At 40.4% G+C, this 23730-nt stretch overlaps 2 protein-coding genes and 2 non-coding genes across 4 annotated transcripts; 3 read left to right on the plus strand and 1 right to left on the minus strand.

Moving 5' to 3' along the window:
• Positions 1-453: 453 nt before the first annotated feature.
• On the minus strand, positions 454-16012 carry NDUFS1 (NADH:ubiquinone oxidoreductase core subunit S1). Its single transcript, XM_059820199.1, has 19 exons — positions 15830-16012; positions 14999-15066; positions 14671-14762; positions 13120-13227; positions 11867-11943; positions 11693-11774; positions 11460-11590; positions 10536-10721; positions 9934-10068; positions 9413-9527; positions 8283-8428; positions 7537-7665; positions 5594-5723; positions 5204-5364; positions 3484-3638; positions 2719-2894; positions 1832-1966; positions 1557-1629; positions 454-1240 (listed from the first exon to the last, which is right to left on the minus strand). Exons 2-19 carry the CDS (start codon positions 15060-15062, stop codon positions 1149-1151), a joined length of 2187 nt encoding a protein of 728 aa, XP_059676182.1. The 5' UTR covers positions 15063-15066; positions 15830-16012; the 3' UTR covers positions 454-1148.
• A 470-nt stretch (positions 16013-16482) lies between these two features.
• EEF1B2 (eukaryotic translation elongation factor 1 beta 2) lies at positions 16483-20513 on the plus strand. Its single transcript, XM_059820473.1, has 6 exons — positions 16483-16610; positions 17005-17127; positions 18505-18628; positions 19011-19077; positions 19682-19807; positions 20321-20513. The coding sequence occupies exons 1-6, from the start codon at positions 16531-16533 to the stop codon at positions 20473-20475; spliced, it is 675 nt and encodes a 224-aa protein (XP_059676456.1). The 5' UTR covers positions 16483-16530; the 3' UTR covers positions 20476-20513.
• On the plus strand, positions 18859-18938 carry LOC132317450 (small nucleolar RNA SNORD51). The gene has a single exon (XR_009484084.1). It is a non-coding gene; the product is annotated as a small nucleolar RNA SNORD51 (small nucleolar RNA).
• LOC132317453 (small nucleolar RNA SNORA41) lies at positions 19367-19500 on the plus strand. The gene has a single exon (XR_009484087.1). It is a non-coding gene; the product is annotated as a small nucleolar RNA SNORA41 (small nucleolar RNA).
• Positions 20514-23730: the final 3217 nt, after the last annotated feature.

Genomic DNA, 23730 nt, shown 5'->3' on the forward strand with positions numbered 1-23730 from the left:
CAGGAAGTTTTCTTCCTGGGCAGAAGGAAAACAATTTTTAAAAAATTACTTGCTTGTTACTGAAAAAATTTCAAGCATGGAAGAAAAAAGGAACTTTATAAAGCTAAGGCTTCTACAAGCAGCACTCTCATGCACTCAGTATTATTCTACGCTGAAAAACATAGCTTTTCCTCATGCAAAATTAACAGGTTTGGGTTTTTTAAAGTAAGATTGGAAGTGATGCCTTTATGATACTGTTCCCATTTGCACGATTCCTGGAAGCATTACTCTAAACCTTATTACCCTAGTAGCCTGTTGAAGAGGAACCTATCCTTCTTCCAAACTTACATTAACCAACGTAATAAAGAGAGTCACTGTTGTGAAGTCATTCTAAAGCTTGAAAAAACACCAACCAAAAAACACAACACACAACCCGTTTCCCCAGTTTGCTATAAAAAGATCAGTGCACAGAGGAACTGAGATCTTTTCTATATTTTAACTGGTGTAGCTATAGGCCTTTATCTTTTTGCTAAGTTTTTAAAGCAGTTCAGTATGAGGAAACTGTGTAAAAATTACTTTTCTTTTTCACGACATCAAAATTATTTTTATTTCCTCCATGAGTAGCTTCTCAACTGAAACTAAATGGAGAAACATACAAATATCTAGAGCAGTGGCAGGTCTGAACACTGACATAAACCAGGTATGTTTGACTCAAAAGAGGGACAACTTGCTCTGAAAGTGCATTACAAAAATAGCATGTTCACACTCTCACCAGTGCTTAAACTTAAGATACCTTGATACTCTGGAAGAAGGTTACAATCTAGCCGTGAATACTTGTTCCTAGCAAATCAAGACTTACTGAGTCTGACTTGCTTACTGAGTTCTTTTCATGCAAGAAGCGTGAGCTATATGAATTACATAGGTAATGGATTGTTTGGTGTTATAATTTATTTGTATACAGTCATCATGTGCTCTGCCTCCGGGTACAGTAAGTTGAGTGCTGCATGTTCTCTCAGACACAACAACAGTCCTATAATATTATGGGACTATTTGAACTGCTGGAAAGAAAAATACAACCACCTAGCAAGTAGATTTTGAAAAAAAATATCAGCCACAGTGGTTAACTGCAACAAATACTTGGATGGAGGTGGTAGGAGTCTGATTAGTCTTTAGCAGCTGGCTGGCTCTTCTACTGCATGAGCACCTTCAACAACAGCTTTCACACATTTGGCCATTGTCTGGGATGCTCTACTGATTGAATCTGAAAAGAAAAAATCCAAACACATCAGTGTGGTCAAACTGTTCATTTTCAAAATTATACACAGACACAATATAAAAGAGATTTAGTACAGGACTGCATACAAAGGAGATAAAGAAAATTGCTTAGTAGAAAATATAGTCCAATAGTTTATGCTTTATGCAAATTCCAAGTCATTTTACTGGAAATTTTGTTTCTTCAAAAGACTCAAATCCTATATATTTTAGTGGAAAACTTTAAATGCCTCATAAGAATCCTACTGTAAAGCTAAGTAAAATGTTTTGCTGATTTCAGAATGGAAAGGCCATACTATACATACCTGTCATATAAAAGTCTTTTATTGTAAGCTGAGGTGGAACAAGAGGATCGGCAAGAAGCTGTTGCTTCACTAACTGTGGCAGGAAAAAAAAAAAAAAAAAAAATCTCAGCCTTACGATAGGAACTCGTTACCAAAGCATTTGTTTAGTGAATTCTGCATTCGGTGAAGGTCAAAGAATGTTTGTAGTACTACATATGAAGCAGGCCCATTTCTTTAAAAGGCATCAAGCTATGTAACAGCACTAAATCATGCCCAGATGCTTCAGTTTTGGTTACCTTTGACAATTCATTTGCCTGGTTGAAGTAGTTAGCTTCTTCCACATCATCATATCGAACCAGATTAGGAGATACTTCTTCTAAACGCTTCCGTATTTGATCAAGGTTCTCGTAAGGCAAGGTCATACCAGCCAACTAAGAGATTCACAGAAATAAATGCCATCACGTCTAGGGATTTAATACACAGTGGTTTACATTACCAATCCATTAACATACCTAAAGTAAAATCAGGAAAAATCTACACTCCTGAAAACACAGGCAGTTATAATGTACAAACTGAAGCAAAGTCACAGTATTCTCTTGGACTTCTGATGCCTACAGTTAAGACTTCCCCATGTTAAAGAACTAGGCTGTCTCATTTGCTATACAAAGGAAAAAAAGAAAAGACAAGAAGTACTTTTCTCCTTCCATACAGATGTCACTTGTACTTTCCCTAGCTTACCACCAAATGTGATAAAAGTTGATGCAATTATCAATGCATCTTGTTCCCAGTGATAGTAAGCACATATTTGACCTTATCTAATGATACCAGATCCTGTCCTCAGAGTTCATGCTGTTTTCTGTCTAAAAAGCAAGAAACTGCATCCTCCCACCAGTTTCCTCTAAAGCACTTCATGAAGATCAGCAGAATTTGCAGACAAAGCTTCACCCATTATGCATTCCAATAGCGTACAGCAGCTACAGTATCAGTGTTATCCTCAAAAGGGAAACAATATGATTTAACTCCCAGAATTAACAAAGGATTCGATACAAAACATTACTTCTTAAGACTACAGTCATGTATTTCCCTGAAAATTTACCTCTTTTTTAGAAACGCTTTTCAATATAAAAGGAATGTAACCTCTCAGTATACTTCTATCAGAAGCAATTTGTAACAGCAACAGTACCTCAGAGACAGCTCTAATAATTCTCCAGTCTTCCCTTGCCATCCCAGGAGGTGTTACTGCTACTCTTGTCTGCTGGGCCCTACCCTCAGTATTCACGTATGTGGCTGCCTTCTCTGTATAGGCTGCTCCTGGGAGAATAACATCAGCCATGGGAGCTCCCACATCCCCGTGATGTCCTAAATACATGGAAAGAGGAAACAGTATACAACCACATAAGACGTTTTAAAGTCAAAATAAAAAGAAATGCTTTACTAACACAATACAGAATTTCTGTGTTCTCAGAAAAAAAGGTTTCTAGGGTTTGCTTAACCAGTAATATAAAGCCTATTAGGCTGATTGCTCTGAGGTCTTACTTGCCTAATACTTTGGGGAGAATGAAAGGACTACAAGCAGTAGTAAATGGTAGTTCAGTCTCTATAGTGACTCAGCTTTGAGGGGTTCCTGGAACAAGGATGCTTAGTGATAAGACCACGTTTTGGTATGACAGAACAGCTGGGAACTGATGCTGTTTTGTCTGCCAGGTTTGAAGCGATGCTCCAGAACACCTAACTGGTTTATATTCCCTTATTACTCATCAACAGTTTCTCATTTTTACCTAATAAATACGTAACCAGTATCTCAGTTATGTGTTGGAAGTTCTATTTCTTAACAGAAAATAAAGGCTAGAATTTATCAAAGAGTCAGATATGTTTGTAAGAATATGCCACTGTTTAGGCTTTCTCTCCAGCTATTAGCAACATTTCTTAATTTACATCTACTAATTACCTTGATAGATGATAAAACAGTCCTTTGGCAAATCCTGACGTGTTATACAACCCGAATCTGCTCCTAAGAGATACAATACTTTGGGAGGATTTTTCCTAATGGCCTCCACGCCCGGTTTGAAACCCAGATCCAAAGCAGCTACCTGGCTTGCAACCCTGGAGGAACAAACATATAACTTTAAGCTATTTCAGAATTCTCCCTCTCCCAGCAAAACAGACCTAACTTCTTTTTTTTTGACTAAATATTTAGGAGGGACATAAGAGGTCTCTAACAGTAATAGGACAAAAATGAAGCATAAAGGCAGCTGAAAATTTTGACAGAGTATTTGACAGAACATCACGTTGGTTTTGCATTTTGACAAACTAATGCCATTTGAAGTTTTCATGGGGAATTTCACCTTATCTAAGGTGGGATAGCAAAATAAAGGCAGATATTGCAGGTCAGGGCCTAGTGGCAGGCAGCTCACTTGTCATCTGGAACATCAAGGTTCACATTTCAGCTATGAATTGAACTCAACAGGCCTTTAATTTAGGGCACTCACATGGGAGATGAAAGACTAGCTACTGGACCTTCTCTACTCTGAAGCATCTAAGACTTAAGAGCACTATTTCATCACCATTCATTTATTTACACATAAAAATACTTTGATTAATTCATTATTTTAATTCTCATTTTCTGGCACTCTTTCTTTTCCAAAGAAAGAGTTTTGCATAATCACATGCCAGACTTACAATTATATTTAAAATAAAAAAGATTCTCTCTGTACAGATCTTTCAATGTTACTCATGTTTGTCTGAGACATATAGGTTCCAATAAGTTGCTTTTCACACTTAAGGTAGAGAGGATGGTGCACCAAAAGCATGAAAGTCAATAATATGAAAGATTGCCAAACCACATGTAAAAAAGGTATCAAGAGTGTTCTTTAACTCATCAGTGTTTTGGTATTAAATGTTTCAGTTTCAACAGCAGGATTTTATATTCAAGTTCCCCTCAGAAGACCAAGCCCTGCTCTTGCTACACTAGTTTTACATCAATGAAGCTGCTTTTGGCAGAAGGACTTTGTTGAGTCTCTGAATCTGAGCGCCACTGCATTTGCTGAAATAATTTTTCCTTTACAGAGGCTGTCAATTTCACAGATGGAGTTTTAGAAAGAGAGTGGGGAAGGACTGTCCCAAGAGAAGCTTGCCTATTTAAAGAAATAATATCCCAGTAAACTGAATAACTAAGATCAAAAGCCCTAAAATGTAAAGCTTTGAAGCTTTTCTATTAACTATTCAGTTAAAAAACTGCATAGTAAAAGGAGTATTATAAGAAACCATATTATTTAAATACTCTGGCCATTTTGTTTGTTTTTCTCCCCCTAGATAAAAAGCAATCATTTAGCAAGTAACACTAGTCTGCTATGCATTCCACTGAGCGCTGTGGTATGTTATGAAGCTCTCTTGTATTCTATACCTCTAAATTTAAAGTTTAAATTCTACATTTAAATATAACAGTTTAATAAAATCTCATGGAGAGCCTGAAAAGTTTGCCAGATCAAGGAACCCATTTTTATTAAAAAGTTTCTGCTGGTTTGTACTGCTATTTTTCATATTCATTACAGGTTCTAACCTGATAAGCCGCCTGTGCATACACAAAGAAATCTGCACACATACATTGTGGTAACTTGTGCAGACACAGTGTGAATGATAGTGGCTCCCAGAAAAGCTTTAAAGCAAACCTGTGAAGGATGTTCATGACTTTCCAATCAGAACCAACACCGCTCTTTGTCCTGGCATTTTGTGCAATGGTGGAAACAGCAGCATGGATAGCTGCTCCGTCACGGCGCTGCAGTGCTGCACTACCTACCACCACCATTGGCTTTTTGGCCTGATCGAGCACCTGTGCAAGTAAAAAAGAAAAAAAAAAAAAATCAAGACATTAATTCCAAGGTTCTGAAGAAAATTCATACTTGGTGCACACTGATCATTACCTCATCTCTGCATTTGATTAAAAGCAAATAACCGCATATACAACATAGTACTTCTCTTCAAGTCTATCTCTATGGGGAATTCAGATTATTATTCAATACATCTGAAATTTAACAGTCACACTCCTAAGTTGTGTGTACCTTGGAGAATGCATGTTTTCCAGAAGCAATGTCCTGGAGTATCTGTGGGGACTCTCCTAGATGATCATATGTGTAGGTTAAATTCACAGGAGAGCCAACAAGGGCCACTTGCAAGTCATTGTGAAGCCAGCTGAAAACATAACAAACATTTTATAAAAATCAAAGAAATACACAGTTTTACTCAACCAATGCCACTAATCATAATTTTAGCAATAACCTGAAATAGGATGCAAATTCTTTCAAAGGAATTTAAACAGCATTATTTTGGTAACATGCAGTTTAGCATTATTCTGACTGTTAGACAAGCTTAAGTTTTTTTTAGAAGGACTATTTCTGTACATACATTCTGGGACCAGCGCAGCAACACACCTTACATGAGAAGTTCGTAACTCTCTCCTCCCCTCAAACTTTTGCCAATTCAGTGGGAAAAAAGGTTGCACAAAATGAAGTGCTGCAACTTTAAACCATCTTTTCCAGTGTTAGGCAAAAACAAACAAAACAAAAAACTCCCACACCTACAGCTACTACAAAGTTTATTTAGCTTGACTTAACTCTTAGTTACTTCGGATTTGAAGTTAAAGTCATTTGTAGGAGGAAAGAATTTCTTGACTTCTTGAAATAGTGTGGCCAGCAGGACTAGGGAAGTGATTGTCCCCCTGCACTGGTGAGGCCGTACCTCAAATAATGTGTTCAGTTTTGGGCCCCTCACTACGATAAAGACATTGAGGTGCTGGAGCATATCTGAAGAAGAGGAACAAAGCTGGTGAAGGTTCTAGAGCACAAGTCTTATGAGGAGCGGCTGAGGGAACTGGGGTTGTTTAGTCTGGAGCAGGCTGAGGGGACACCTTATCGCTCTCTACAACTACCTGAATAGAGGTTGTAGCAAGGTAGTCGTCCATCTCTTTTCTCAAGTAACAAGTGATAGGACAAGAAGAAGTGGCCTCAAGTTGTGCCAGGGGAGGTTTAGATTGGATATGACGAAAAATTTCTTCACTGTAAGTGTTAAGCAGCATTGGAACAGGCTGCTCAGGGAACTGGTTGAGTCACCATCCCTGGACGTATTTAAAAGGTGTGTAGATGTGGCACTTAGGGACGTGGTTTAGTGGTGGACTTGGCAGTGGTAGGTTAACGGTTGGACTAGGTGATCTTAAGGGTCTTTTCCAACCTAAATTCTATGATTCTATGATTCTATGAATCTGAAAGTGCTCACAGTTTTAGAAATCCACTTATTTCTTAGATAAACAGAGAAAAATGTACCTGGTTGGAAGGTTTTCCTTTTTTGCAGCTTCTCATAGCACAGACTTATAAAAATATATGAATTGTTCATAAATGTCATTGCATTTTTTCTTTTCAAAATTATAAGGCCACTATTATTTAAAATTATATATTTTGGAAGATCCCAGCATTAGGAAGGACAGGGCTTTTATAAACCTCAGTCGTCTCCTGATGATATATCTTGTTGAAATTGAACTAGCTATATTCAAACATTTGGGAAAGCCGCATTACTTGCCAAAGAAAATTTTAGACTTGAATGACTGCTTCTGAAATCAACAAGTCTGATTTGTTGTAACAACAATACAAAAAGCAGCAAACTGATGCTAAAACCAATTCTTCAAACAATTCTTCAAGGAATATGCTTTAACAAACTTCTGTAAGTCAGAAAATCTGAGGTGTCTGTGTAATATAACAAACGAATAACTGTCTGAGTATATGAACTTATGTAAAATGTCAAAGTGAGAATGAACAAAACACAGCTATACACTACAGGGAGAAGAGACCCCCTTTTTCTACACATATATCACCATTCCCTTTACTAAAAGGTGAACTAAATCCACTGAGTCTGTCTAGATGAACACTCTCAACTTACTGCCTGCGGCTCCACCTGAACATTGTCTCAAATCCAGATGGATGTGCATGCTTATTCACCACCAAGGAATACAAACCTCTTTCGAATTCTAGCATTAAAAAGCGGTGCCTCAAAGCGTGGATTGGTGCCAACCAGAAGCAGGACATCTGCCTCCTCCACTCCGGCAATCTTGGTGTTAAGCAGGTAGTTAGAGCGTAAATCTGTACTGTAGCAAAAAGATTTAAGAAAGAAAGAGGATGACAATTCAGTAAAAGGAAGGAATGAAGATGTGGTAAAGATCCTAGATGCTCAAAATATTTTTTCATCTCAGGAGGAGAAAGGGAAAGAAGAGATTTCTCAATCCGAATTACTAACCGAAATAAAAAGTAAGAGCTTCTCTCTTTCATGAGTATCAGAGACAGCAAAACATTAAACGAATTACAACGTGGATATTTCCTACATTTACAGTTATTGTCAGGTTTCACAAACTTCATCTGCTATTACACAGTTCACAAGATCATAATTGTACTATAGTTTTCACAACACAAATAGAAACAGACTAAATGATCCAACTTACAACAGAGTGTAACTGGTTTTTGGTAGACTACTGTTAAACTCCAGCAGCCTCAACACACAGTAAAATGTGCAACCCTTGCTGTAGTAGAGACTATGTATCAACTCACAATCCATAAATACCCTCTATAAATGAATATTGTAAATTCAAACAAAACCTGTTAATGCATCAGCAATTGCTATCCTTGGTCATTTCAGAATCTTAGTGAGATGATTTGCAGACTGTAAAGTTTAGTAACATACTAATTACAGTATTGCCTGAACTCTTACCCAGCTCCGGCAGTAGGGAAGACCTCTTCAGTGCAGAGCGTATCACAATTTACTCTATTCAGTAAGTCTTTCAGAGCTATTAGCGCTTCTGCATCCACCAGTCCTCCTACAATTGCTGCTACTTCCTTACCTTTGACAGCCTGTAGCTGAAGAGAAAGTATAAGCATAAGCAAAGAAACTATTGAAATAAATTCCCATTTGGCCCAGGTAAATGTTTGTTACATTAGGATGTGCCAAAGCCAGCAGGGCAACCCCTGGAGTAGCACAAACTGATCAGCAGTGTCTGACTTCTGCAAGGCAGCAACTCCAGCTCCTTCAGAACCCATAATAAGCAAAGAACAGCTCTCTGTATTCTGTGCAAGTCTCTCCCACTTGAGTTATTGCTCCGATGTGGCTAATTCTCATCTGATGTGGTGAGGAGAGGAAGATTGGTGAATGCTTTTATTTTAATGAAGCTATAGTGCAGATAGAACACAAACTTCCATAACAAAAGCTCAGGTAGTAAACTCAACTCAAAGGTATTATCTGAGAAGCAATAGCTTTCGTAACAAACCCTGCTACTGTACCACGAGCAAAAACATCCTTGAGGAAAGTTCAAATACAGTTATTCAATTCTACTTTGTCCCACATAAAATTTTTAATCAAAATCCAGTGCAGTCATGCAGCACTTCATTTGAGCAGCAGAATCAATCACCACACAGAGAAAGCACTGAGGCAAGCACAATTCAGATATAAGTAATGCAGAATTAATGGCTTTGATGGCAAAAGTGGTGATAGCACAGTTTACATAAATTTAAAGAAGTCTTCAGATAGATCAGAGTAATTCAGGAAAGTTGCTGCCTCCTAGATTTCTGAAGAAACAGTTTAGCTTCTTACTTAAATAAAAGTAATTTCTCTCCCAATGCCCCAAATGAAATCATGATAAGACTAAGTTCTTCAGATGGTCTAATCCATGAAACAGGAAATAATATTCAAAAGAAGAAATTTAAGTAGAAATACAATGGATTAGATGTCAGATGCTCCCCTCTAACCTTAAAGAAAAAAGCTCTTTCCTATATGACTGTTTTCACTATAATACGTCCAGCATTAGAAATTAATTTTACGCTACATATATTGAAAATTGTTCTTACCACACCAGCAACACGAGTTAATACATCCTCCCATGAGGCATAAACAAATAGTCCTTTCTCATTTTTGATCATTGGCTGAGTAAGTCTCTGACGCTTCAGACCATCGTAAGCAAACCTAGGCGAACACCACTAATATTATCAAAGAGCAAAGACAAAAATAATTGTGTAAACTAATTATTTTCTAAGACTGACTTTTCTAACAGCTTGCAATGATTAGACAAGAGAAGCACAAGAAATATTTCCCCTGAAAGTTTAACTTTTCTTTCTCAAAAACAAGCAAAAAAATCTGTGATACAAATAAAAAAGTTACTGTAAAAGCTACAAAAAAGAAAACATTAGAAAACTCAGTAACTTCAATTATAGTATTAAAAACATGTTTTACCAATTATTCTTCACTATAGCTTTACAATATTAACAGTGGAATCCAGAAGTCAGTGCTACTGTCCACATCTCTCGTTCTGCAAAGTGTGCCTTTAACGTGTGCATAAATGTGCATGTGGGTACAAACACCTCCTACACACCTTGTTTTGTCAGATATCCATTCCTCGTTGATATCTTCATGCAGCCTTGGCAAAATCCTCATCACTTCTCCAGTCCTTGTGCTCACGACAATGTTGCTTCCAACTGCATCAAGAACATCAATTGACTCAACCTTCCTGTTTAGAAGAACAAATAAGCCATTTGCAGTTTTCTATATACAAGCTGCAACAGACTGCCTAATAACAACAACAAAAAAAAGTGCTGTAGGTTTAGCTTTAGATATACATGTAAGAGCTTAGTTTCACAAGACATTTTAAATAATATCCTCAACAATAACAGGTAATGAATTTGAATTTTCCTTTATATACTTTTTTTTTTACTGAGCAATCAGCACAACCTGCAAGTCCAAAACATTTTACAGTAAAAATGAGGGAAGAATAGCCTACAAACTATAACATTCTTCCTTTTCTTGAATGAGCTGCAAGTCAATAACAGAATTTGTGTTAGACTCAGTCTATGGAAAAGCCTACAACAAAACCACAGAGAATAAAAATCAGAGAAAACCCTTGGGATCATATTCTAAGATAAAGTGTATGACAGAAACAGAGAAAGCTGCATCTTCAGTATGAGTTAAGATACATACCTTGTCTCCCATGGGCGTGCAGTAAAGGCATATGGCTTGGAGGTAAGAGCACCAACTGGGCAGATGTCAATAATATTTCCTGATAACTCAGACATGAACATTTTTTCAACGTAAGTACCAACTTGCATATCATTTCCTCTTCCGGTTGTTCCCAAGTCATCTACCCCTGCAACCTCACTAGCAAACCTAGTAGATGCAAAAGAATGAAAAATAAATCTGGAATGTACAACAGCAACATAGCACATTTTTCAACCCTTATCTCATTTTCTTAAGATAAAACATTAGCCTTAGTTCATACACCTGAAAGAAGAAAACAACTGTTTAGATACATTAGTTAGTGCCATCACATGCAGGACTATACATCTGCAAAATTTCATTCAGACGGGGCTACAAAAAACTAAGTGGGGTTAAATCAAAAACCAGAGCAGTTCAGTGCTCACTGAATTTCACAGTCTGAGTCCAAGATTAGTCCTAACTAACAAGGTCTTTCTAGAACTAGGCGGGTACTTTGTATTCTTTTCCATCTGGCTCAAGTTAGCTGGTACTGAATCTCAAGACTACAGAACAGCATAAATACAGCTACCAGAGGCTGTCAAGAACAAACAAATCTTGCAACTGTGGCTGAGGAAGGCACTTAATGTTTTAAAATCCATTCTGGCACTAACACCATGGGACCAGTTCTGCCCTGTAGAATTCTGATTCCACTTTCATGTTTTGGCCATCTCTCTCTATTTCCTGCATGACAGCTGTCTGGTAGTGCTGGGAAACTAGCTATCAGTCCCTACCAGAAATAAAATTCTTAAGTACAGTCAGAAAAGAAGTAAGAAAAATTGACTACCTCACATGGTGTTTCTTTCACAAGTAACAAACTGATATAAATATGCCTGCTCAGTAGTCTCTCCAGTGAAAAATAAAGGACATTACCTGATACATCGAGTGCACTGTATACACCGAGTCATGATTGTTTTGACTAATGGGCCAATGTTCTTGTCCTCCACAGCACGTTTTCCCTCTCTAAATCTACTCCTATCACTGCCAAACATCATCGATTGATCCTAGAACAGAAAACAGACGTATCCAGGCTGCAGGAAAGCACAATTTCACCTAAAACAAGAGTATTAATACACAAGTCTACACAATTTAATTGGATGTTGTACCTGTAGATCACATTCTCCACCCTGATCACAGATAGGACAGTCCAGTGGGTGATTTGCCAGCAAGAACTCCATTACACCCTCTCTGTTGGGTTCAGGAATCAAAGTTAGCGTCAACTTTACATCATTTAGCAGATAGTACAACTAATCAGCTATAGGAGGCTAAAAGAAAGGTACCTCGCTTTCCTGGACTTCTCAGAGTTTGTCAGTATGTTCCAGCCCTTCATAACTGGCATGGCACAAGCAGCAACTGGCTACAATCATCATAAAAAGCAAGCATGAACACAACATATTTCTTCTCAACATGGGCACAAACCCCAACTTCCTCCTCCCCCTAAATTCTTACATAGGCATCTGTTATTAATTTAACATGTTATAGAAATAAAAAGGTATCTGCAAGGAAAAAAAAAAAAAGGAAGAAAATCTAACCAATAAAGTCACTAGAAGCCACATTTATTAATAATCTGCTATATAAAAGGTTAATTAGTTATGATTTATTTAAAGTTGAGAATTTTACACTTTTGGGTTCCAATTCAAGTAGTTAATAGCAAGAAGAAAGTCAGCTGTATCAGATAGAAGGCAAATCAGAGATTCAGCAGAGATCTGAAAAACCTCTAGAACTGAAGTTCAGAGTATGCATCATTTATTAGACATTTATTTGAACAAAGCCTATACAAAGAGTCTTGAAATAAATTTTTTTACAAGATTACTGCAAGATTAACAAAAACTTCTGCTCAGAAAATGAATCCCTCCTACTTTTCAATTACGTCACGAGATAGACAATTATGACTTCCATCTTTAGCGACAACCCAGCATTTCCAGAGACGCAAAGCTCAAACTATGGAAGTCAAGTTGAGGTGAGCTAAAGAGTTTTATATGCGAATATAAATTTGTAATCCAAGACTGAACTCCACAAGAATGCCTCAACTATCTGCATAGATTTCTTAATACTGCTGAAGACAGCCTTCAATCCTGAAGTCAATAATTATTTTACAATAGATATCAAAAGTACATAATGCATTAAAATATAAACTAATGAGTAACCACAATCTCTACTTAGCTAGAACAAACCTACAGACACTAATGCTACAGCTGAATTCACACAGTATCTGAAGTTTACTATTTGTGTAATATCAGCTGAAAATGTGCGGTTGAAGCCTGAATTACAGAAAATAAAAATATATCTGACTGAAAATGCACAGCTATCAAATGCTCACATCCAGGAGCAAGATAATCTGTAAGAGCCTGAGAACTGACTTTGATCCATAGGCAATCACTGCGGTCCAGTGGCAAGAAGGGAAAAACCTGCTTCGAGCAGCTGAATGACAACAATTTGTGTGCTAATGATAGAACAAACAATTATTTACAAGATTTAAACTAGGCCCTAAGCACAGCAGAAAACTCTAACTCCTATGAAACATACACAATACCTTGGGAGCTTTCTCTATTTCCACAAGACACATCCTACAGTTTCCAGCAACAGAGAGACGATCATGGTAACAAAAACGAGGTATCTGAATTCCAGCCTTCTCACAGGCCTGTAAAAAACAAGAAACAAAGGAAAAATAAATTATAGTTAGACCTTTCAGTTCCACCTCATAAACATTATTCAGTTTTTCAAAGAATAACAGTTAGTGTTCAGGAATACAGTGCATTCAACCTTTCATCTTAAGAAGTGACAATGAATAAAAAATAGTGATCAAGCAGCAACATGTCAGGTTATCAATTACAAATATATTTTTTCCAAAATTTGTAACTGATTGAGAAAATGAGCACTAACCTCTCTTTCATTCTTTCCTCCAAGAATAGAGTGAATTCTCTCTAACAGATAGGACACTAGCAATAAAAATAACTTTTTAAAGAAAGCATGCACTATTTACAGAAAAGTGCATGAATGAGAAAAATTTGAAAAATATAAAGGAAACAATGGACATAATGACTTCTGATAAGTCAACAACACAGATACTCTCTACAAAGGTACTGGAGCATAGCCAATCTTCAACTTCAGTAGAACCCCAAACTCAGAAACATTCTTCCATGACACGTCTGAAGAAAAGATAGGAGGACAGAGATGACAGATTTCCAGACAACAGATGAAGATGGCCTTTACCGCATAAAATCCCCATGGCTGATGGGATCTATGCTAAAGTGCTAGCTATGCCTACCAGAAGAAACACCACTGAATTCAATAAGAAAGAACTAACAAGATCTAATTTTTCGGATAATTTCTACAAAAAATTATCACATGTAAGCAAAACCAAAAGGCTAATAAAAAAATAGCATTTCAGAAAATATTACATTAGACTCCTGCTAGGGGTATGCTAATGCCTAAATAAATTAGTAACTTGTATCCAAAGAATGAGGGATATATTTTGAAATAAACACTATGTACTTTAATATTCTAACTCACTATACCACACCCCCATTTAATGGCTTCTTAAAAAGAAGTTAGACTGGAAAAAGATCTACTTGAAATTTTGGCCTGAAATGCTGAGTTCAGACTGGGAGATCCAGGTTCCATTTCTTCCCACACCGAGAAGAATAAAATCAGCAAAGGATCAGCATTCTGAATCATAAGAACTAATAATCAAAAGGAGACGATCCCTCATTTACTTGAGACACCACTTCAATAAGATACAAAATTAACAGGTTCTGAAAGACTACCAGGTCACGTAGTGTTCAGAGCTAGAAGTTCAATGAGAATTTATCAAAGTCCGTTACTGCATTGCATAAATTTTTGCAGTTGGGATTCAAGCTGCGTACATCTTTCAGGCAATCATGGCAGATGCTGCTTTTTCAAACACTGAACTCCCCAAATTACTTCTGCCATGTGAAATTGCATCACAGCCAGTGAAAACACCCCCGAAGAATTGCAAGAAACAGTGCAAAGGGATTTTTTTTTGCTCTATAGAATAGAACATGCTGCCAAGAAATGAGGAGATGGGGAGCCCGAGAAAAATTCAGCATGCCACTCCCCACACCTGAAGTACTGTGGTTCCTGGGTTCACCAATACAGGATGACCATCCACAAACACCTCTATTTGGTTGCTGGCTGCTGTTGCAGTTGTACGTCCTGAGAGACGTGGAAAAAGAAAGTAAAAACTTTCAGTTAGTGCTAGATGCAAACCGTCAGACCCTGCGCTCCTTATCTTACATTTATACAATACTGATACAATTCCAGTTCTATGAACAGCACAACACAGAATTCCAGAGCTGCAAATGACGTACGCGTACATGCCCTTCAATAAGCCAATTACACATACATCAATTTTATCACCACACACAGACACATGACCTAGAGACGCTTACCACGCACTTTGGAGGACTGGGCGACCCCAGCTAGGGTCCTGCGGACAGCAGGTAGTCGAAGCATGGCGCTTTGGTAAGACAGAAAACAACACTAAGTTTTTATCAGTACAAATGTTTGCTGACAGTTTTTAAACAGGCAGAGTAAAATCGTCTATACCCGTTGCAAAAAAGCACGTACGCACCTGTATGTGCAGAGTTATAAGAGAATAAGAAGTTACTTTCTTAAACTGCAAGGTGAGGTTCTCTTTTTATAGCTATCTATACTTCACATATACGTATGTCACCTTACGTTACAAATGGTGCAAGTCAGATGATAACAGCTGGCAGCCTAGCTCAAGCCACTGACTCTGCAAGAGCTGCCAGGAGCAGGGACGAAGGAAGAGCAGCCATCGAGAACGGGTGGCACCTTCACTGCAGCCGGCTGCTGCTTACAAACAAACGCAAAGGTGCGCAACAAGCGCTCCGCCGCCGTCCCGAGCCGCGGCTGCGCCCGGGAACCACCGGGCCCTCCGCCCGCAGCGGGCCAACGCGCGGAGCGCCCGCCCGCCCCGTCCCCCCGGGCCCCGCTCCCCGCACGGACCGCGCCGAGGCCCTGCCAGGCGGCGCGGCTCGGCGGCGGGCCCGACGTCCCCGTCCCCGGGGCCGAGGGCAGGGCCGGCGGCAGCACTGCCCGGCGCGGGGGTCACCTTGGAGGCGCCTCCGCCGCTGCCCGCCGGGCAGCCCCCGGCCCGCCACCGAGCCCGTCAAGGGCACCGGGAGCGGCGACGGGAGGAGGGCGCCCGTAACGGCGCCGCCGCAGCCCGCCGTCCCCGCCGCGGCGTCCGCCGTTACCTGGCGCGGGACTGGCGGCGGAGGCGCCTCGGCCTTCCCCGCCGATGCACGGGCTGCCCTCCGCCTCGGCCTCTATGGCGGCGGCCTCGGGCCTTTCCGCCGCTCCCCGGAGCCTCCTTCGGCAATCTTCGGAGCGGGCAGCCTCAGCGACGGCTGTCGCTTTCTGACGTGCGCGTTCGTGCGCGTTCGGCAATCCTCGGAACTAACCGCTTCGGGTATTTCCGCTAGATTATGGACGAACGATGGAGCTCGGCAATTTCCGCTGTCCTCCCAGCGCCTTCTCGGCCACCGTCAGACACGCCACCCTCGGCAATTTCCGTCTCCTCCTGCTTCTGTCTTCGTCCAACTCCGGCAAGTTCCGCTGGTGCCTGCGCAGCGGGGAGGGCGGGGCGGGCAGGACAAGGAACGTTACAATGCCCTTATAACACTGAAAAGCTTCCTGGGCTTTATCGTTAACTTCACATTTATTACTCCGATCCTTCCCCGCACCTCTCATGTCCCGTCCGCTGCACGCTCTGCGCTGGAGCAGCCACCCCGTGAGGAACTACTTCGCGGTTCATTCTTGCGGAGGGATATATGTGCGTGCAAACTCGCGGAGGGATCGGCTCTATATAAAGGCGGCGCAGGGGTCGGTGGGCCTCTTTGCGCGGCGGTCGGTCTCGGGCTGTGGGCGGGAGCGTGTGTGCCGCGCCGCTGCCGTCATGGGCTTCGGGGACCTTAAGTCCGCCGCTGGCCTGCGGGTCCTCAATGATTTCCTGGCTGACAGGAGCTATATCGAGGGGTGAGAGGCGGCTGGGGGGAGCGCTGGGGCTCGGGGGAGGCGAGCCTGGCCAGGCCGCGGCGAGGCCCGGCGGGGGGGCGGGGGGCCGTGCCGGCGCGGGGGGGGCCTTGAGGCGCGCGTGTGTTGCAATCCCCGGCAGCTGCTGCCGCAAGGCCGCTATGGGAGGCGCAGCGCCGGGGCTGGCCGAGCTCCTGGGCCGCTACAGCGCGCCCGCGGTGCCGAGCCGGCCTGGCTTCTCGCACTTCCTGCGGTGCTCGCCGCTGGGCCTAGCAGCAGCGTGGCGGGCGCACCGAGCTGCTGCTGCGGCGCGGTCGTCTGTGTGCTCAGCGGCTGCTGCTTCACGTCTTCCTGCGTGCACCGAGGAAGGGGGTTAACTTCGGCTTGTTCTCCGCAGGTACGTCCCTTCTCAGGCTGATATAGCAGTCTTTGAAGCAATCGCTGCCCCACCTCCTGCAGACTTGTTTCATGCTCTTCGGTGGTACAATCATATTAAGTCGTACGAAAAGCAAAAGGCAAGGTATGGTTAAACTGCAAAGCTGGAATGTATGTGCGAACTGGCCTACAAAGTGTTGCGTTTGTTTTCTCGAGTTTGCACAAAACAGTGTTTTTCAGTGGTACCATGGGGCTTTTTGGGTTGCTGCTGGAACGGGAACAGCTCTAGAAGCAGAGCAGACTTCTGTCAGTACATTACACTTTTCCCTTAGAATTTAGGCAACCTGATTCTGTCTCTGTTCAGTTGCTGACGTTTCTGCAGCAAGCTTGTAAGACTTCAGTTTTGTTGCTGCCGTTTACACAGATAACTAAGCTGAAAGCTGGAAGTTACTTGCCAGCAGTCGACCCCATAAAAGCAATGCCAAAACTAATTAGAAAGTATTATAGGAGTCTTTAAAGCTAAATATACAGATTTTAAATAGGGAGTTCAGGTTTTTAGTCCTGGAAGATAAAATCAATGATTTGCAATGCAGAAGCACGTATAAAAAAGGGGTAATACGAAAGCAAATGTTTATGTTTTTTCTTTTTTAGTGATTTTAGTGTTCATGAAAGGTGCTGTATTGACATCCATGGAGACTGCAGGCCTCTCTAAAAAGGTACAGCATAGGTAGTGTCAGTATTGCTACACTGCCTCCTCTGTGTGCCTCAGTCCTGTTTGGAGGGAACTCTTGTAAAGTTGGGTGGCTCAGTCACCAGTCCATTTCTGAAGCTATGATAATGCTAAAGGGGACTGAGATTATAAAGTTGCTTCACAAGAGTCCACTCTGTGGAAACTACTTCTAGTTCCTGAAAACTAAAGCTAGTTTTATGACTCTTCTAACAGCAGGTCACAGTAACAATAGAAATACAAGCTTATTCTAAGACTACAGAACGATATGAGCTACAGGAGAAGATTTACTTCAGGGGGTTCTGGTCCCTCATGTGCTGTTGAGAGCTGGCTTTCGGAGTAAAGCATTCACTAACACTTCCAAGGTCACAGGATCAGTTACATGGCAACAACGTGTTTGCTGTCACTGTTAGTTTTTAAACATGAACAGATTTTTAGGGAAGTATGAACAAGAGGTTGATAACTCTTCGTACACAGAATATAACACAGGTAAATAATTCCAATAAGAAAGCTTTTTCTAGCCATATACCTAGGTGGAGCAGCAGTGTTGGGCAGGATTATGTCAGCTTAGATGACCAATCTTTAAATATGGGATTTGCTGTAGTCTCAACTAGCATGTCAGCAGCACCGAGGATTGTCTTTGGGGATGTTCTGTTTTCAAGCAGCAGAATTAGATATTTATTTTTTAGCACAGTATTTTTACTATGAATGCACTTGTATGTAGTTTCATTGGCAAATTGGCAGTATTCGTATTGACATTTGAGTGGGTTCCTAATATCTGCTGTTTTCTTTCAGCTTGCCAGGAGTAAAGAAGGCTTTGGGGAAATATGGTCCTGCTGATGTTGAGGACACAACAGGTGCAACCACAGATAGCAAAGATGATGATGACATTGATCTTTTTGGATCTGATGATGAGGAGGTACTTGTGACCTTTTTGTATTATATTTGGGTTTTTTAGAAATACCCAGGTATTGCAGATTTTTGCCTTAACTAGTGTTAAGTTACTTAAATTTGTGACCTTGGTACCAGATGCTACTCAGAATTCTCAAATTCAGCTGTCTTTGCAGAACAGAAAAGCTTGGAAGGTTAAAAACTCAGAGTTAGAAAGGAATGTGTTGCAATGGGGTGAATGGCCTACTTTAACTTTGACTGGTTACATGATGAATAAAACAAAAAATCACCATCTTTCGGCTGACAGTTGTGATGATTTGTTTTTGCCTGAGTAGATGCCAGTCAATTTGGTAATGCTTTAAAGATGCAGGGTTTTAGTGCTTTTCTGTAACTTTAGATTTCTCTTTCAGGAAAGTGAAGAAGCAAAGAAACTGAGGGAAGAACGTCTGGCCCAATATGAATCAAAGAAGTCCAAAAGTATGTTTACCAAGAACTTATTAATCTTTTATGCTCAGGTTAATTTTCATGCTTTTGAACAGGATGGCTAGAAACACTAATTAACTGTAATAGATAAACTTGACTGGAGTGAGATGGGAGTAATTGGCTTCACTTGAATTGCTGGTGAGCTTAGCCTTTCCCATAGCAAATGGGAACCTTAACATAGTTTTTGTCCTGCTTAGTGCACTCTTGTTTGTCTTACCCAGAGGCTGAGCTTTCTATATATAAAAAAAAAAAATTTAGAGGAAAGGCTGCAATATGTAAGTCCCTCCACAGCTACTGGCCTGGAACTGTTCAGAACTGTAGCAGTTGCAGTATTCCCTCTGTGGAAGATAAACTGTTACACAGCGTTAAGCTCCTTCTCAGATCCTCTGAAAAGGACTTCCTATGTAACAAACAATGTTAGCTGCTTATTCTATGTTTTCTTCTGAGACACATGTTCATACAAGAGGCCTGTCACACTATGTGAGGAGGTTCTTGTTGATGAAATTGGAAAAGCTGTTCTTGTAAAGCTAGTTTGGAAGTATATTGATGAGGTTTTTTGATAATTTCCTAGCTTTTAATGGTGATTTTCTTCCCCCAGAGCCAGCTGTTGTTGCCAAATCATCAATCTTGCTTGATGTGAAGCCTTGGGATGATGAGACAGACATGGCCAAACTAGAGGAGTGTGTTCGAAGCATTCAAGCAGATGGCTTGGTCTGGGGATCCTGTAAGTAGGAGAAAACTTCAAAGCCAGGAGAGGGGAGATGGTGCAGTCTCTTAAGATAGTGTATGAATAGGTAGACTTATGGTCACTGCTGATCTCTGAAAATGTGGGTAGCTAAAACAGTGTGGGAATTACAACACTACAGTACTTCAGTGTCTTGAAATAGTCAAAAAGGTGTACTAGTGCAGCAGCCAGGTCAAGATTCAAACACAGGTTTTAAAAGCTTTAAAACTTTGGCTCTGCTATTCTGCATCTCCTTGTACAGTTCCTGATGCAGTAAGCAAACACCTGTACACCCACATCACTGGGTGTGAGGGGGAAACCCCAAAACCAAACCCTTTTTGACCACCTTATAATGAATGATGTGTTGTTGGTTAGGCAGTCTATAATACAGAACAAATGATGGGTTTTATGTATTCATGTAGACTGCTTTGACCAATTTAATCTTAGATTTGCATTTTTAAGGGATTCCACCAATCAAGGAGAACTAAATGCTTTTTTCTGTTTTTTTTCCAGCCAAGCTAGTACCTGTTGGCTATGGTATCAAAAAGCTTCAGATCCAGTGTGTTGTTGAAGATGATAAAGTTGGAACAGATATGCTGGAAGAGAGAATAACAGCTTTTGAAGATTATGTACAATCAATGGATGTAGCTGCTTTCAATAAGATTTAAGTCTTGATGTATCTAGAATAAATGTAATAGCAAAAATCGGGCTGTGTCTGGTTAATTCAAAATCGTGGTGTAATCAAACTCATAAATGTAAAATCTGGTTGATGGGTAAGGTAGAAGCTAAAACTGAATTTTAAGGATGCTCTAACACCCTGCTGTAGTACCCAAGAGCTTGAGCAGAGGAAATAGAAAATTTACATTTACTGTCAATCCAGATCTGACATTTACACAGCTTTAAAAATGTGAAATACCCTTTGCTCCATTTCGGGGGGAAGTCGCATCTTTGGAAATTTTCTGTAATTCCTCTGGAAGGCGGGATGGCTTTAAGGGAAAAGCACAGGGCTCAGGACAAAGTGCAGATAACTTTTTTAGCAGTTAAACAGTAGTATAAATTTCTTTTGTTCAATAAGGGTGATGACTAACCAAATACACTGTGGCTTTTGTGGAAGGCTAAAACTCTTGTAGAATAATCTTGTTGAAAGCTTCACTGAGGGAGCGGAGATGAAGGTAAGTTAGAAGCAACTGCAGTGCACTGAAAAGGACAAGGCGGCATGTAATGTTAACAGTTTTTATCTGACCTGAGACTGCCCTGGCGTCTTCTCATCTGTTGTGGGGACTTGGAGATGCTTTCCTGAGGCATTAAAACATCTGCTGTGAAATTACTTCGACTGTCACATCTTTTTCCAGGGCTGCTTAATTAGTACAGCGAACAATGGTGTTGATAAAAGCTCCTCCTTTCGTACTCCAAGGTCCTTGCGCGTCCTTCAGCAGCCCGGGCAGGCCTGGGTCCCTGGGAGGTGCCGCGGGCTCCGGGCGGCTAGGGGGCAGCACGCGCCTTCCGCGGGGGCCCTTCAGGGCCTCCTCTGTCCCCGCCCCCGGCGTGGCAGCGTGAGGATGAACGGGGTGCAGAGACCACGGGCTACAGCTAATGCAGGTGGGAAACTTACGTAATAAACTTGAAGCATGCTCCAGGCTAAAAACAACAACAAAAAAGTGTTCAATTAAAATGCAAAGATAAAGTTGCATAATTAACACCAGTTTGAGCTGCTTACTTGGCTCCGGAGTGGTTTCTAGATTGATTTTTTTTTTTTTTTTTGACATTTTTCTGAAGATTGAAGAACCTATCAGAATGAAATTGTATTCCAAAAACTATCCTTAGGAATGATACAAACATAAAAGCTGTCAAAGTTGTAAAGCTGCTAGACAAATTCATGTTTCTAGGCTTTCTGTGGGACTGAGAGAATATACTGTGCCCATGAAATGGAAACCGTTTATGTGCCACGTTGGTCACTCTGAGATGAAGATGCTCAGTGCCAAGGCCTGACAGCAGCAGCTAAAATAACTCTTGTTCTTTTTTCACAGAGCATCTGTGTGTGGTTATCTGGCACAGCAGGTCCTGTTTCTCTTTGTTTAAAGGTCTGCCAACTTCAGATTATGTAAGAGCTTTGTTTTATAATTTGTCTCAGGGAAAAAAAAAATCTGCCTGCCAGAGGTTTAAAGCATGATTAAAGAATTGAAAGTAAGTATAATTACAGGCTTCATTCCCACCTTCCATAAACTTAACTCCTAAAGGACTAGCTTCATCCTGTGTGTAATTAATGCACTGTACCCTTTCTGTGGCAATTCTCTAGCTGTTGCTTCTGCTAAATCATGTAGCTTAGTTTTAGCAATTCTGTCATGGCGCTGTTAAAAGCAAGAAATTAGCAAATGCCACATCAGAACAAAAAATGAAATATTCTGCCACAAAAATGTAATTTTTATTATCCTTGGCCATCAGTGTTTCTGACCTCCTGCTCAACATGCTGCCCTCCTTTAAACTCTTTCCTTGACCTTGAACTTAAAGCTTGAAGTGGATAAAATGGTTTGCTTTATAGGCTGTAACTTTGCTAAAACACAGCACTATGAGCCATCCATCTGACCTGCCAGACTGGATTTTTGTGTGTGTGTTTCATTTATGCTAAGCATGCGTGTACAAACTCTTCAGTTGTTGTGATATCTCTTGTGGGTTATTTTTTTCCACCGGTGTTAGAAGGAAACTTGTTGCACAGGAACAAAACAAAAAAAGCTACAGAGCAGTCTCCCCAGTTACAAAACAGATAGGCATGTAGGTAAGAGAATTCCACATATACCTACAATAGGGGGTTTTGTGTAGTATTTGGGTATGTGCTGGTATACTGTTGTGTCATTGTGCCTGTGAAAAATCAGCATCTTTCTTAGAGTAAATGAGACACTTCTATCCCAAGTGCACCCCATCACTGAAAGATCAGCAGAAACTTCCATAACTTAAATATGTGATGTATAGGAATACTGGGAAAACAGTTTCAACAAAAGTTTTGGTTACAAACTAACCTGCGTAACAACCTTCAGAAGTACAAACTGTTCAAGAAGCAGATAAGAGTAAGTAACCAAAACCTGTCCATTATGGAATGTGTCAATAGCTATTATTCTTGAATGAAAGGTTGATCATAGAGCTATTTCCTATGAAGTGTTTTTCTATAGCATCCTTTAGCATGATAAGATAGATCCCATTCATCTGGCTTTTTTCCATTGTGATGGGTTGAATGAGCATTCCTCAGTCCAAGCAGCGTAGAACTGTTGGTATTGTTTTGGACACTCTTTGGAAAACTTAAAGTGTTATCTGTCTTGTTTAGGTATCTTCCATTACTCTTGCAGAAATGATTTGGAGATAATTCTGTAACTGATCTCTGTGTGAATGAGGTAGTAGTTGCATTGCAAAATTGTTAATCCACTTAATTCCATAGAGCAGGGCTGACTTTGGCCTTATTCAATTCTATTCTGTATTTCTGTTGTCTACTTCAGGAGAAGTACCAGAAGCTTTCTGGTAATTTATGCAAGACAGAATATATGTGTTTCCCCATTTGAAAATCAATCTCTTTACTGTATATAGCAATATGTGTGCTCACATAGCCAACATGTAAGAAGAAAGCTGACATAAACCTTAATTCCTGTAGTAGAAAGGGTGAGGGCTTGCTTTCATCTTCCAAAAACTTTGGCAAGGAGCCATTCTAAGAATGGACAGTCACTGTGTTACAGAACATCTTGAAAAATAATTGTTAAAAGCAAGTAAGAACATCTTGGGAAGAATGTAAAGAAGATACTTCATAACAACTGCACCTGGTATTTAGACATATTAGAGATAAAGACTGTCTTCACTAACTCTCTGCTAACAAGCAATAACGATTAACACAAGGGCAAATCTTAGAAAAATAGAATGGACTGCCAAAATAGTGCCCTAGA

Source organism: Gavia stellata, chromosome 8 (genome assembly GCF_030936135.1).
Source record: "Gavia stellata isolate bGavSte3 chromosome 8, bGavSte3.hap2, whole genome shotgun sequence".
Classification (NCBI taxonomy): Eukaryota; Metazoa; Chordata; class Aves; order Gaviiformes; family Gaviidae; genus Gavia; species Gavia stellata.

Excerpts from the sequence above, each read along its gene's own strand:
- NDUFS1 (XM_059820199.1), bottom strand. The coding sequence starts at position 15,062 with ATGCTTCGACTACCTGCTGTCCGCAGGACCCTAGCTGGGGTCGCCCAG. Across the intron at positions 5,724-7,536 it reads AATGCTAGAATTCGAAAGAG|CTGGCTTCACAATGACTTGC; the intron begins GTTTGTATTCCT and ends TTATGTTTTCAG. Across the intron at positions 3,639-5,203 it reads GTCATGAACATCCTTCACAG|GGTTGCAAGCCAGGTAGCTG; the intron begins GTTTGCTTTAAA and ends TTGTTCCTCCAG.
- EEF1B2 (XM_059820473.1), top strand. The coding sequence starts at position 16,531 with ATGGGCTTCGGGGACCTTAAGTCCGCCGCTGGCCTGCGGGTCCTCAAT. Across the intron at positions 18,629-19,010 it reads TTGGATCTGATGATGAGGAG|GAAAGTGAAGAAGCAAAGAA; the intron begins GTACTTGTGACC and ends TTTCTCTTTCAG. Across the intron at positions 19,078-19,681 it reads TGAATCAAAGAAGTCCAAAA|AGCCAGCTGTTGTTGCCAAA; the intron begins GTATGTTTACCA and ends TTCTTCCCCCAG.